Raw genomic sequence first — 15,470 nt, forward strand, 5'->3', positions numbered from 1 at the left:
CAACTACCCTCGCACATATATATATTAGAGGTTATTAAGTGGCTTGGCTGTGAGTTGAGCGGCTGGAAGGCACCCTAAGAATCAGGCATATTTTACGATAGCTCAGGCATACGCTCTCCCAGATTCTACTTCAGGACCTCGGCGTGGGACCTCCTAGAAAGGGGGCGGAGCCCCGATGTTGATTAGCGGAGGCCGGCTCCTGCGCCGTGCGCTTGCGCAGTGCAGCAGCGCACGTGTTAGAGTTGGAAGCTCTGGCCAGACTGTGAAGATGGCCGAGATGGAGACCCAGACCGCTGGGGCTGAAGACGGCTTCACTCAAGTCATCAGCAAGGGAGGCCGGCGGGCGAAGAAACGACAGGCAGCGCAACTGTCCGCAGCAGGGGAGAGCGGGGACGCGGGCCGCATGGACACCGAGGAGGCCCGACCGGCGAAGAGGCCCGTCTTCCCGCCCCTCTCCGGGGACGGACTTCTGGTACTGGAGGGGGCAGTGGCGGGTCTGGCTGGTAGCCTCTGGATGTTGTTGAAGCTGTGAGGGTTCTGCTGCCGTGAGGTTTTTGGAGAAGTGACTCTTCTGAAGTTTAACTGTTTTAAAGAGCAGCATTTTGTAGGTCTGCTGTCATTTTATAACTCTACCCCACACCCACATTTCTCCACACGTGGCCCCGAGTTTTATTTTGTTTTGTTTCGTTTTTTAACTGCAGGGTGGAAAAGAAGAAACACGGAAAATTCCAGTCCCAGCGAACAGATACACACCATTGAAAGAAAACTGGATGAAGATATTTACTCCTATTGTAGAACATTTGGGACTTCAGATACGCTTTAACTTGAAATCAAGAAATGTAGAAATCAGGGTAAGGAGAATGTCACCTATTTGGGGATACACCAAGTTTTTCAGTACTCAAGGAATGAAAAAGTACAAGTAGATTTTCCTTCATAGGACTTATTCCATTAAATAGTTTTCTTCAGTTTTTAAATATATCATAATGAGTTTAAACTTATCAAATGTATTCAAAATCATCATTCAGTACAAATATAAATTGAATTCCAAAATTGATTCTGCGATCATACCAAAATACTGGCTGCCTGTGTGTATCTTCTGTAATGTTCTGTGTTGAGGAAAAGCAGAGTAAAGAGAGTGCCATACCAGAAGTGTATAAATAATAAATTTAAATCCTTGCTGTAGTACACAACACTTTATTTATTTGCTTATTTATTTATTTTTGGTACTGTGGATTAAACCCAGGAGTGCTGCATCACTGAGCCACATCCCCAGTCTTTTTCATTTTTAAAATTTTGAGATAGGATCTCACTAAGTTGCTTGGGTCTCCATAAATTGCTGAGGCTAGCCTAGAACTTGCAGTCTTCTTGCCTCAGCCCTGAGCTACTGAAATTACAGGCATGAGCCTCTGTGCCTGACTCAATATACTGTATGTTTTAATGGTACTCGTGATGTGTTTTACTTTGAGAATGAATATTTTACACATGTATGTATACATTTGTTGTCATTCCATGGTGTCAGTCCAGGAGTTAAACATTAAACATTAGTTGATTCTGGACTTCCTTTTCTGGGTCCCAATTTTGAACCAGAATCAATGACCAACATTAATTATATTTTCCTTTCTGAGGATTCTTATACCATCATCAGGACAAAGAGACACTACTGTAAATAATTGGTATGTTTCAAATATCATAGGATGTGATGGTAGAACCCCTCTTTGCTCCCAATATCATTTGCATTCAGGCATTTATGATTTCATTTGAAGAATTCTTGTTTCCTTATAGAATCCCCTGCATCATTGTTTTAGGTCTTTCTCTACTTTATCTTCTGTGCCAGATTAATTTTCTCAGACCACAATACTTATATTTTGATGTCATGGCATCCTCGGCATTTCTAAAGGATAAAAGTTAAGTGTTCCACTGCCTTTCAAGTAGGAGACCCAGTTGAGTTCATCTCTCCCCATTTCTTTTTGTACATGCTTTTTGGTTGCTTTGCTTTCTGAAAAAGGGCCTCGCCTCCTTACTCATTTTCTCTTCTTTCTTCTTTGCCTAAGCTTTTATTGTGTTTGCTCTCATTTATTATAGGATCATCACTTTGGATTCCACTAACATTGATGCTGCCATATAGCAGACACACACTGTGTAATTTGGTCCTTAGGGCAGCAGCTCTAAGAGTTAGGTCATAATATTACCCTCTTATAGGTATAAGGACACAGCATCAAAGAAATTAATTATCTTGGCCAAAGTCATCAGGCTAAGTGACTTAATGCTAGTAGGAACCACACAAGACCTTCCTTTCTGACCTTATTTTACAAGCTTAAATCCTAGAGTATATATGGGACTTGCCCCAAATCATATAGGATTGTAACTGTAGTCTAGTTTTTAAATGTGAAAATGTAGGATACTTTCCATTATACAGTCTTCTATGGTTTTAAATTTGTCAAATATGTGATCTCTTCAAACAGATTGTGAATCTGGGTGGGAAAGTAGAAGTAATAGTTTTAGAGTCAGTGTTTCAATCTTATCTATTTTTACTTTTTAGTATTTTAGTCTTTTAACATATAGAAGTATATTAAGCTAGACATGGTGATGGACATCTGTAATCACAGCTACTCAGGAAGCTAAGACAGGAGAATTGCAAGTTCAAAGTCAGCCTGAGCAACTTAGCAAGATCCTATCTCAATTAAAAATATTAAGGTCTGATGATATAACTCAGTGGCAGAGCACTTGTCTAGCATGCACAAGGCCCTGGGTTCAATACCTAGTAATTACAAAAAAGAAAGTATATTGCTTAACATTCAAGGTTGCAAGGTTGTTACAAAGATCAGAGCTATAGTGTCAAGTATGTTATTTAGAGCATACTAAATAGACATTTTTATGAATAGTGGCTAATTTGCTGTTAAAAATTATTTGAGGCCAGAATCCCTGCTTAAACCTTTCTTGGTTCCCCCTTCAGTACCAGGCATGCAAGTAGTTAGTACCAGAGTTATTGATTGGAAGACAATCAGCATGTAGGTAATTGAAGAAGATTGGGTCAGAACTTTCAGAGATGACTGCTCTCAGGAGAAAAAGAAGGTGATGAGCTTGGACATTGAAGGGATGAAAAAGATTGAGGGTTTTCAGAGTGTGATACTTTGGGCTGTGCCACAGGAATATTGTGTTAACCTCAGAAGTCTGATCAGTCATACAGTGCATTCAGTCATTTGACAGTCTTTGGGTGGAACTGCCCAGTTCAGGGCAATGCCCCAGAACTGGGTCATAGCCTATGCTGAAGAAGGATGGTGGCGAATGGAATTATAATAACGGGAAAAATTATTTTTAGTATTTTGTTAAAATGCTTTCTTTTTCACTATCCTCTGTACCCTTTTCCCCACCTAGACTTGTAAAGAAACCAAAGATGTTAGCGCTCTGACAAAAGCAGCTGATTTTGTGAAAGCCTTTATTCTTGGGTTTCAGGTAGAGGTGAGTGATTTCATGATATTTAAATGGGAACCTGAAAAATTCCATTGTGGACATTTTAATAGATTGGTCAATTTTTAAAACTTTGTCCTTCTAACTATAGAGTCTGAATTTTAGTTCCTGTCACTCATTTTTGGTGTTTAAATGGGAATTCCTTCACAGTGTTTATTTTTGTATTCTAGGATGCACTTGCCCTCATCAGACTGGATGACCTGTTCCTAGAGTCTTTTGAAATTACAGATGGTAAGCATGTTGTCTTCTCCTGAAATACTGTCCTTTTCTGTTGCTGACTTTGTATCATGTTGTAACTTTCAGTTTTCTAATAGCATCAATAGAATTGTGTTTTTAGCACTTTATGTCATTTAGTAGGGAAATTTGGTTAATGATTAAACTTCTGTGGAATGGGATGATGCCCTGGAATAGCTTGCTGCCTGAGGTCTTGCTTTTCTTCTCTAGTTAAGCCTTTAAAGGGAGACCACCTGTCAAGGGCAATAGGAAGAATTGCTGGCAAAGGAGGAAAAACCAAATTCACCATAGAGAATGTAACACGGACACGGATAGTTTTGGCTGATGTGTAAGTTTCTGATCATGAGAAAATTATTATCATAATTTATATTTGATCTTTTATTAGTTTCAAAAAAAGTCATAACAGTTGTACTTTATGCTTAATGTTGCCACTAAATATTTGTCAGTGTATGGTTCTGAATGAATAGTCATGTTTTGAAAGAAGATTAAATTTGTTGAGAAAATTTCAGTAATTTTAGCTTTTTTCTCCTTTAGCAATAAGGGAAATATTTAGAATCACTATTAAAAGAAAACATATTGCAGATAAAGATTTAAATCAGGGAAAAGATTTAAATCAGAGAACCTATTCATTAAGGTAGAGTATGTAGTAGGTATTTCAAACCATTGTGAGGCTTTCCTTTAAAATACATATCACCTATATTTTACATATAACCTATATTCTACATATGTAGATTTATGTATATGTGTGTGTAGTTATATTTCAAATCCTTTCATAAAAGGAAGATGAGTATTGCACACTGGGTAAAAATAACTACCAGTTACATGTTAACATGAATAAGATGATATGAGCTTAATGAGGATAAAGGTGCTAAAAGCAAAGCTGGGATTACCCCTCTCTAAGGTCGAATCTGCTCTGTTGCCAGGTTGTGGATTGTACTGGTCTGGAACATGACTCGAAGTTTATATAATGCTATGAAGTTGGGAAATGAAGCAGTTGACTAAGGGGAGGAGGGATCTGCTTGCAACTAAATCCAGAAATAATTTCATTTAAGTTTGTTCAAACTGAAAGGGTCATCATTATTTAGGATCTAAAATTTAGACTTTTTACTTTACAGATGACTACAATGATTTTTTTTTTTTTTTTTTTTTTTTTTTTTGTGTGTGTGTGTGTGTGTGTGTAGGGTTACCAGGGATTGAACTCAGGGCCACTCAATCACTGAGCCACATCCCCAGCCCTATTTTGTATTTTGTTTAGAGACAGTGTCTCACTGAGTTGCTGAGCCCCTTGCTTTTGCTGAGGCTGGCTTTAATCTCAAGATCCTCCTGCCTCAGCCTCCCCAGCAACTGAGATTACCAGTGTGCACTACCTCACCCAGCCCAGATAACTACAATATTGTGCTGGTGGCCCGCTACCTGAAGCCAGGTGTATTCTATTTTTAATCTTTTTTGGGGTGAGCCTAGAGTCTGAAATGTGGAGCCATGGAATAGTTTTATACTGGAAATTTCAAAACTGTGGAAATGATACCACATTTTAAAATATTGAATATAACCCTAAAAGTTGTTAATTTAGAGCTCCAAAGATAAAAATTATTTACTTGTGAAATTATGACTTAAATGTAATTGTTAAATTTCTAATTTGTAAATTTAGTAGTGTTAAATTAGAACTTAAACCATTTACTATGGCATAATTTGTATATGATAAAATTCACCTATTTAAATGTCTGGTTTAATGAGTTGGCAAATGTAGTATAGACCTGTAGCCCCACCACAGTTCTGTAGTTCATCATACACAGAGTTCCTTTGTGCATCTTTTCAATGTCTCTTCCCTCTCTTGGCTTTCAGATAATCACTGCTCTACTTTCTATCACTGACTTTTTCCTTTCTAGAAATTCATGTAAGTGGAAATATACAGACAAAAGCTTTGGTGTTGGGCTTCTTTTAATTAGCATGTTTTGGGTTTCTCCATTGTTAGGTGTATCAGAAGTTCCTTTTTATTGCCAAGTATTATTGCATTGCATAGACATTACATTTTGTATATCCATTCACAGTTGATAGATGTTTTGAGTTATTTCATTTGGGGAGGTATTATGAATAATGTTCCAATAGAATTACTTTCTGTATCTTTTTTATTTTTGTTACAAACTCATTTACAAACTACTTGAAACTTAAGAGATGTGCTTTTTTTAATAAGCTTTTGCTGAAAATAGGTTAATTAGAAATCCACATGTTTAACAATTTATGTTATAAAGTAGGCATAAAACACTGTTATGCAGTTGTAAGTGGTAGTTTTTAGTTTTTTTGATTTTTAATTTTTTTTTAACAGATTGCATTTTGATTCATTGTACACAAGTGGCGTATAACTTCATTTCTATGGTTGTACACAATGTAGATTCACACCATTCATGTAATCATACATGTGCATAGGGTAATAGTCTGTCTCAGTCAACTATCTTTCCTTCCCCACTCCCTCCCACCCCATTTCCCTCTACACAATCCAAAGTGCCTCCGTTCTTTTCTTACCCTCCACCCCTCCCCCCATTATGTATCATCCACTTATCAGAGAAAACATTTGGCCTTTGGTTTTTTGGGGCTTGGGTATTTCACTTAGCATGATATTCTCCAACTCCATCCATTTACCAGCAAATGCCATAATTTTATTCTTTTAGTTTTAATGAATTACTAATAACCTGGCATAGACCAGTATAATATGAACAATATATAAAAATAATAGCAATTTGTTTCAGATGTATTCTGAATACCAGATGGGAAATACTGTTGCCTTCGTGCCTTGAGATTTGTATTCCTTTGCAGCTATTATTGCCACTCCCCACATTAGTTTGGTTATTTTAGAAACAAAAGTACTCATAATTTACTTGTTCTTTTTTCTGTATTTCCTCCTCTGTCATGCTGCATTTTAAATAAATTTTTTATGAGTGTGATATACATGTAGTTTGAAGAACCAAAAATGTCTACCACCTATCTCCATTTCGCCCTCTTCAGTAGAACCAGTTTCATCTCTCTTAGCTAATTTTAAAATGTATTTGTCTTGAGCCAGGTGCAATGGCAGGTGCCTGTTATCCTAGCTACTCAGAAAGCTGAGGCAGGCGATGGTGAATGTGAGGCCAGCCTGGGTAATGTGAGACTCTCAAAAAATAATAATTTATCTCTTTATTTCCAAATATCTTCCTTATATACAGCTTGTCAGTTTTTCAGCGATGAAAGATGATAATATAGCTTTCTTTCACACCCTCTTCTGTGCACACTGCACACACTTAACTTTGCTAGCACTCCAACTTATTCTTCCCCATACAGCCACTTTGTGGTTTTCATTAGACCAGGGTCAGTGTTCCCTGAAAATAGAAATCAGTCTTCAATATATTCTATAGCTGAGTCAGTTGAAAATCCTTGGTCTCTCTCTCCTTTGCAACTTTGACTTCACTTGAGGAGGTATGTCAGTATGCTTTCTTTTTCTTTTTTTCTTTTTTTTTTTTGGGTGCTGGGGATCAAACCCAGGGCCTTGTGCTTACAAAGCAAGCACTCTACCAACTGAGCTATCTCCCCAGCCCCGTGTGCTTTCTTGTCTATGCAATGGGAATAACTTCTACCTAATAAAAGCTCATGTGATGATTAAATGAGACTATGTATATAAAGCCCTAGCACATGAAAGCACTTAATGGTAGCCCTAGTAACAAAAATTGTTAAAGAAATCTTTGTTTTTAGTTTTTGTCTTTTTAAATTTTTGTTGGGATATAATTCATATATCATAAAATTCACTTTTAAAATTCAGTCTTTAGGATGTTTACAGAGTTGTGTGACCATTACCCGTGCCTTCATGTAGAAATGGGAATCTATCATGATTCTCCAGTCTTTGGATTATAGGATTTAGGTAAGGAAATGCTGTTTGTGGCTAACTTGTCTCATTTTATCTTTTTCAGGAAAGTTCACATCCTTGGCTCTTTTCAAAACATCAAGATGGCAAGAACTGCCATTTGCAATCTCATCCTAGGTAGTACTTTTTTTGTATTTTCTCTAGAAAGAATAGGGAATTTAGGAACTCGAACCACATTTGCAAAGTTTTAGGGTAATATTAAGGATACCGTGGAGAAGCCCTTGGAAGTTGGCAAATGTGGACCTAGAGAAAAATGTAGAAATATTTTGCTGAGATTCCATTTGTCCTCTAGAGAAGAAAAAGGTTTTATTGGATAATATTACTTAAATCTCTGGTGCTGGCCACTGAGTAAGTACATAGAAAAACCATTCCAGAATAGGGAGCACCAGGGGAGCTGCTGAACAACCTCAGTCAGTTCATTTCCCTTAGTCCACGTTGCTTAGAAAACTTGGGGATTCTCCCGTTGCTGGGGTCGAGCTTCTTTTTGAATTTTCTTGACATTCAGTGCCTTTGACTCTGAGAATATTTGGGTATATTTTTCTGTAGGTTCTTTTCATGATATAAGATAGATCTAATTTTAAAAATGTCCTTGGTCTTATTAGGGTTGCAAACCTTTTCCCATGTTGCATCTATGTGAGTATATCAGTAACTATAGACTTTTTTTTAAACAGGAAATCCTCCATCGAAGGTTTATGGCAATATTCGAGCTGTGGCTAGCAGAGCAGCAGATCGGTTCTGATTTCAAATCAGAGACTTTTTATCTTATCTTTGGACTCTGAAGAAAAAGACCTTACACTCTGAAGGTGATCATATGAAACCATGTGAAATATTTTTCAATCACTTTAAGCCTGGGTCCTTTCTCAGCAAGAAGTATAAACAGAAAGCAAAGGTTTAATAGTATTCACACTGGACAGCTTTTAGAATAATTTAAATGTCAAAATCTAATTCTATAATTATACCTACATGTTAGCTTTTTTTTTTTCCTTTTGATGCTGGGAATTGAACTGAGAGATTCCTCATGCATAGTAGACAAACACTCTTCCACTAAGCTACACCCCTAGCCCTTTATTATTATTATTTATTTTTTTTTAATTTTGAGATAGGATCTACCTAAGTTGTCCAAGCTGGCCTCAGACTTACACTCCTCCTGCCTCAGAGTCTCACGTAGCTGTAATTACAGATCTGTGACCACAACTAGCAGTTTATCATGATTTTTATTTTGAATCACATAAAACAGATTTGCAATTTGGAATTCTCTCATCTAGAGGAAACTTCTTGCTTAAACAGTTCTCTATGAATTTTAATTTTTTATTTATAAACATTTCTGTAAATTATAATTAAAAGAATCATTTCAGATAACATATGAATCATGACCTTTCCTTAATATTGGTATTATGTGAATACTTTAAAATCGGGTCATACGCAGCAATTTTGACTATACTATATGAACCAGTAAGTGCTAATCTTTTATACCAGTTCTGAAGTTTGTACAATTAAAGACCTTCATCACAAGGTTGATGTGAAAGTTTCATTTTTTAAATATTTAACAAAGTATTCAGACATTAAGATGTTCGGTGTATTTCTCCTAATCGGTGAAGTAGTCAAAAAATCCTCCCAAGAAAACCACTGTTCTGCAAATACAATAATAACTAGTGTCTATGATCCGATTATTTTATTCATTTTTAAAAGGACGGAATCTATCTCATAACTATTCTGTGGTACAAATGAAAAATGACCAAAACTTTTAATGATGGGAATATCAGGAAGTTCACTCAAGAATTAAATGTGGTCTTACTAAGCTTTGTTTCTTCTCTATCAGTTACATGTGTTACTGTCCCAAGCTACTTTTTATATCACTTTGGTTGGAATATTCTTACATACCAAAATCCAGCTGAGAATGTCCCACCCATTGGCATGGGGAGAGTGTGCGTAGGTGTCAGAATCCTTTACTTGCCTTGTTGAACAAGTGTACGTTGACTTTCTTAGTACTAAAGCCTGTACAGTCTTTAAAAGGTATTGCCCACCACCACCACCCTTTGCCCATTCAACACTGGAACAACACTCCTTAATATATACTTTTTTGGGAAACAAAGTTGACAGCTTTAATCCAGTTTTCCAAGCAGTTGGATTGAAATGAATCATTACTAGGCAACTATAAATGTTTTGTTAGTTTTTTTGGGAACCGAGGCAAGAAGTAAAGGGCATAATTTTGATTGGAAAACTTTTGGGTTCTCTACGTTAAAGTGAAATAATGTTTTGCTATTGTTAGAATTTACTTCCTTTTAAGGATTTATTATGTAGTTGCTACCATCAGATAATAGAGCAAATATGTTTCCCCAGTATCTAAAAATTTGGGATGCTGAACTTGAAGGACTTGTTTTGGGCCCCTTTAGTTAAGAATTCATAACACCCCTTTTGGGGATTGGGGCATAGTAGCCCTGGGGGTTTTAAAGGGAGACAAAATGTTAGGGGGGAACTAATTCTTGGAAGAGGAATGGATAAAGGCAGAAAAACGTAATAAACTTGACTATATCACTGGTAGTTTATCTCAACAGCCTGGATCAAATCACTTTAAACCCTTCTCTAAGGCACAGACCTAAGTCTTCTTTCAAACATTCAGACTTATCCATATCTCTATAGCATTTGTTGTGCTTTATTGAAATTATCATGTATGCCTCTCACCCTAAGGCCTCTTATGACCATTGGATACTCAGTATCACAATTCCTGATCTATTACAGTTTACTGATGTAATTAACATGTTGCCTGGGGGTGGGCCTGAGAGGAGTATTTTTTTAAGTATTCAGCAGCTAAGGGAGGAGACCTTGGGTTTTCTCATCATTCCAGATTTGGGCTCCAACTTTTAGGCTGCCTGAATCTATGATGGTGGGGAAGAAACCTCATGTTTGCTGAGCATGTGAGAAAGAGACCTGGTTTTCCCAATCCTGGAGCCAACCAACCATGTTAAGGTGGGACAGCATGTTTAATGTTAGATTACTGAAAGTATACAGTGACAACATATATAACCATTCTACAACTTGTAAAATACTTGTATTGTGCAAAAAATCAATTACTTATTTGGTCAAAGAAATCAGTGAAGTCTACAGGAGACTTGAGAGAGTAAGGACTCACCCATTTGATCTGGTTAGCTTAAAGATTTTAATGCCCAAGGGAAGTGAAAGATTGAAATAGCATGGACTTAAATGTTTAATCCAAGGAGAAAATTTTGAGTGTGGTGAGTTTTTGAAGACTAAGAATTAGTATTTCAGGACCTGAACTTGAACACCATTTTCTTTGTAAGTTCTGAAAACTATGAAAGATTGAAATTCACTTACCATCTATCCTTAAAAAAGAAAGTTCTAAAATAGCTTAGCACTTTAAACCACTTTCGATTGTACATACAATTGACAAAGTTCATTATTGTGCAACCTTCATTATTGTTGATCTCCAAAACTTTATCTTCTGCAGCTAATACTATACCCATCATTTTTTAATATTCTCAATTCTCTCCTCTAAGCCTTTGGCAACCACCGTTCTATATTTGATTATTTCCCCCCTCCATGAATCTCATATTTCACTTAACATCTTTGGGGTTCATCCATGTTATGTAACATCCATGTCAAAATTTCCTTCCTATTATGTCTAAAAATCCCATTGTGTACCAGGTTTTATCTCTTTATCTGCAGAACACTTGGGCTGTTTCCACCCTTTGGCAATTGTGAATAATGCTGCCAAGAACATAGGTGTACAAATATCTATTTGAGTCCCTGCTTTCATTTGTTTGGGGTATATATACACAGAAGTGGAATTACTGGATCATATGGTGAATCATTTAATATTTTGAGTTTATGCCATACTGCTTTCCACCGTGGTTGTACTGTTTGACATTTTCACCAGCAGTGCCAATAGATTTCATTTTTCCACATCCTTCCAATTCCCCTTTTTGTAATATTCCATATATTTTAGTGAATATGAAATGGTATCTCATTGTGTCTAACTTGCACTTCCCTCATCACTAGTGCTGCTGAACATCTTCAGGTTTACTGACCATTTCTATGTCTCGCAGAAATGTGTATTTAAGACCTTTGGCCATTATTCTAATTAGGTTTTTAGTTGCTGTTGTAGTTCTTTATATATTCTGAATATCAACCCCTCATCAATACTTCCACACATGGTTGGCAAGTATTTTCTTCTACCTATGTGGGTTGCCATCTTACTCAGTGGATAGATATTCCTGGGTACTCTTAAAGACAGTTACAACCAGTTAAAGGAGATCTAGGGCTTAAATGCATACATTTAGGCTGAACAAACATTTTATTCTGGAGTTGGGCAAATACATAATTATGTCACAAACAGGGTGGGGGGTGGGGTGAGTGGTATATAGGAGACCCAGGTTTTTATATGTATTTTAAAATTGGTAACCAGAAGATGAGAGCAGAATGAAAGCTCCAGGTACCAAAACAAGGCTAAGATGCCTGGAGAACAGGTGAATATTGAGAGATTACAGAAGTAATGGTGGGGGAGTACTATGGGGTTTTGTAATGACTTGGTGTTTTACTCAGCAACAAAGCAGATAAATTTTACCAGTGACTTAAAAGTGAAAAATCAAACGTCATTTTACCAGAGCTTTTAAGAAATCTAATAAAAAGAATGAGGAAAAACTACCTTGGAGTTGTGGAAGTCTATCACCACTGAATACATTCAAGCAAGTTTCAAATATTTTATTTTCTTATTCATACAGTATGAAGTTTTCTAAAGATCCCACAACATGACGTATCATGCAGAAGAAAAACTAAACATTCAACATAAACCACCCCCTCCCCTACCCACCCTACACACAAACTAAAAAAGAGGAAGGGAAAAAAAAAAAGGAAAAGAAAAACCCTCATTCCCCAGTAAGGAAATAACGTTTGCACTATTTTTCTGTAACGCCAGCCAAGATATGCACAAGCAAGAGAAATAGAAAGCATTTGCTAAAATATTTGTAACAAATAATTATATACAAAAAATTCACAAAAGACTAGTTCCCCCTTGAAGCAGAGCACATGGCAGTTGACACTGGAACAGATCAAACCACTGGCTGGGATTGTAAGCCACGTACTGATCCAGAGGAAGAAAATTACATGTAGTGGAGATTTTCAGTTTGAACATTAACATTTCCAAAGTTTGGCAACATTATCTTTTAAAATTATGCAAATTATGTAAACAAGAGGTACATTTTAAATCGATCTACATGCAAAACTCCATGTCATGCAAGGACACCAAGCACCGGGATTTTTCTCTCACAGACAGAGCCCATGATGTGCAGCACTCAGTTGAAGGAACAGCGATGGCAGGCAGGTGTATTCAATTTAAGATTCATTCACCTTGATTTGACCTGCCCTTTACCACTCATGATTACAAAACCAGTTTTTATAGAAAAACTATATAGGGAAAAACTATTGTCATATAAAGCTACCCCAAATGTTTTTCTTCCAGCCAATAGTACCTTTGCAGAAAAGGGAAGGGTTAACATCAAGTGGTGGAACATGATACACTACTTTTATATCACACAAATTTATTAAGTTACCATCCATTACCAATTATATGGGCAAACAAAAATCATGTGCTCCCTATGCTTTGTGGTAAAAAAAATTTATGCAGTATCAATTTAGATAAAATTTTACTCTTCTGTGGCATATAGATTAGCAAGATTTCTCCCATTTAAATCACAAATGTGTGGGTGTTTATATATATATATACATGCACATTAATATCACCAGGTTCTTAGATTAGCTGCAAGTCTTTTGAAACACAGAAGGGAAATTCATGATTCAAACAAGACTTTAAAGACAAATTATTCATCCATATATAATGAAACAAACGGATATTCTAAGCAGTTACATGATTACTTCAGGTTCTCTTCATTAAATAATACGAAAGAGAAATCATGATTGCCTCAGATAGCTTCTGGCCTTTATGTATAAAACCACAACTTGAAAATTACGTTTACTCAGGGACATTTAATAAATGTAATGGCTCCTAGTAACAAAGTAACAGAAGGAAGCAGCCACAGCATTGCGCAGTCACTATATGAACACAAGAACTAGCTCTTGGCAGCAGCACTGAACTATACTTTCTCCTCAGCCAGAGATGGATTAAAAACTGCTCAACAATGAGATTTAGTCCCTTGAAATATATTCATAGGTATAAATAAAGTTATAGACTCCTTTGTTACAAAACTGTAATTAAGGTAAATAATAGAACATTAACAAATGCTTTGTCAATCTCTCAAAGGAGAAAGCACAGGAAAAGGAAAATAGCTGGCCTAACACCCGGCTCAAAGTGTACAATCTTCTATCTACATATAAAACTGTGTGAAATAAAAGTAAGGATGTTTTATGTTCTGCTTGGCACTTTTGTACTCTATCATTTTGTTTCTGAATCAAGTATATTAAATTAAAGCCAACCTACTACATATATAGAAAGCTACATATATCTATATATAAATATTTACATATGTATATATAGATACTTTCTTGTTATAAAAGATGAAGAAAAATAAATTAAAAAGCCAACCCCTTCCCTTTCTCCACCACATGGATATGCTCTTTTCATGTTGCTGTCCTTCAGACTTTAAAGTGCTACACTGAGTTATTGAGAGAAGAAGAGTTCAATAACACTTAGTTGGCTTCATGAGGCTCATGTTGGAAATGTGGCTTCACAGAGAAAAATACTTCCATTTAAATACACAGAGAGCATTGCTGGACGTCTTGAGCAGATCTTCAGAGATGGAGAAGAAAGCAAAAGTGTTGGATGGTACTCTTCAGAGAGTCACACATCTACCACCATCTTTTTGTGGATATCTAGGCCACCTACAACCTGCAACAGCCAGGAAAAAAAGCAACATTAGGGACATTCAAGAAATGCCTTCAGTAGTCTAACCATCTTATCAAAATATCAAAATAAAATTTTAAAGTTTGAATTTAAAAATATACTAGTATAGCCATTTATGGAAGCTGTATTTTTACAAAAATATTTGAGTGCCTTCAGTTAGAATTTCATGGTTTCTTCCTTCTACAGTAATACACATTTTTGTGTCCTAATATAAGGGTCATCGAACTTGTTCTACAAAAGGCCAGAATGTGGTTCCTTTTGCATCTTCTTCTTTAAAAAAAAACAAAACAAAAAAACCTAAAAAAAAAAGGTAAAAACTATTCGTTAATTCAAAAACAGGTCAGTAGCAGGATTTGTCCTGTGCTCTGTAGTTTGTTGACTCTTATTAGAGTAATTCAATATTACCCAATAACCAGATGTTACCATAAAAATTATCCTCAAAACTGAATTTGGTCTTCACTGTTACTGTAATTCCAGAAGGTATTAAAAAATTCCAAATAAAATTTTCTACCCATTATGTTTCCATGGAGTTTATATGCACCTCAGTGAATACTGACATAGTAATCTAAAAGTGTAATCACCTGTACAATTCTGAGGGGATATTTTATCACATATAATCTATATAAAGAGAATATATGAGTCATAAATATCCACAACTTGCTGAGTTTCACAAAGTGAACACCCAAGTAACCAACATCCACACCATTACCAGAACTCCTCTCTGGCCCACTTCTAGGTACCAAACCCCCCTTTCCACCCCCTCCCCCATCCCTACCACAGCATAGCTACTATCTTGAATTTTAAACACCAGGAATTACTTTTGTCTGTTTTTGTACATTTCACAAACAGAATCTCTTTCATGTCTGGCTTCTTTCACCCAACATTATGTTTGTGAGATTAATCCATGTTGTTTTGTATAGTGGCATCTGTATTATTTTTATACTTAAACATATTTTGTTGTGTTATTTTTCTTCAATACTGAGGATGGAACTCAGAACCTCACAC

At 36.2% G+C, this 15,470-nt stretch overlaps 2 protein-coding genes across 3 annotated transcripts in view; one reads left to right on the forward strand and one right to left on the reverse strand.

The window, feature by feature from the left end:
* The first annotated feature begins 229 nt into the window (after window positions 1-229).
* Pno1 (partner of NOB1 homolog) lies at window positions 230-9,103 on the forward strand. 2 transcript variants are annotated; one of them, XM_047523558.1, is made up of 7 exons: window positions 230-472; window positions 702-851; window positions 3,376-3,459; window positions 3,639-3,699; window positions 3,913-4,030; window positions 7,638-7,708; window positions 8,263-9,103. In XM_047523558.1, exons 1-7 carry the CDS (start codon window positions 269-271, stop codon window positions 8,328-8,330), a joined length of 756 nt encoding a protein of 251 aa, XP_047379514.1. In that variant the 5' UTR covers window positions 230-268; the 3' UTR covers window positions 8,331-9,103. The 2 variants fall into 2 exon arrangements, with proteins under 2 accessions (XP_047379514.1, XP_047379515.1); XM_047523559.1 differs by lacking the exon at window positions 3,376-3,459.
* Window positions 9,104-12,295: 3,192 nt separating this feature from the next.
* The window catches only part of Ppp3r1 (protein phosphatase 3 regulatory subunit B, alpha), a 62,118-nt gene continuing 58,943 nt past the window's right edge, over window positions 12,296-15,470 (reverse strand). Inside the window, exon 6 of the mRNA XM_047523289.1 lies at window positions 12,296-14,450. Coding sequence (XP_047379245.1) covers window positions 14,403-14,450 — 48 coding nt within the window. The 3' untranslated portion in view covers window positions 12,296-14,402. The remainder of the gene's footprint in view (window positions 14,451-15,470) is intronic.

Source organism: Sciurus carolinensis, chromosome 13 (genome assembly GCF_902686445.1).
Source record: "Sciurus carolinensis chromosome 13, mSciCar1.2, whole genome shotgun sequence".
NCBI lineage: Eukaryota > Metazoa > Chordata > Mammalia > Rodentia > Sciuridae > Sciurus > Sciurus carolinensis.

What these genes read in the sequence shown, in the direction of transcription:
- Pno1 (XM_047523558.1), top strand. Translation starts at nt 269, where the DNA reads ATGGCCGAGATGGAGACCCAGACCGCTGGGGCTGAAGACGGCTTCACT. An exon ending in TCTCCGGGGACGGACTTCTG is followed by an intron (nt 473 to 701) that starts GTACTGGAGGGG and finishes TTTTAACTGCAG; the next exon opens with GGTGGAAAAGAAGAAACACG. An exon ending in CATTTGCAATCTCATCCTAG is followed by an intron (nt 7,709 to 8,262) that starts GTAGTACTTTTT and finishes TTTTTTAAACAG; the next exon opens with GAAATCCTCCATCGAAGGTT.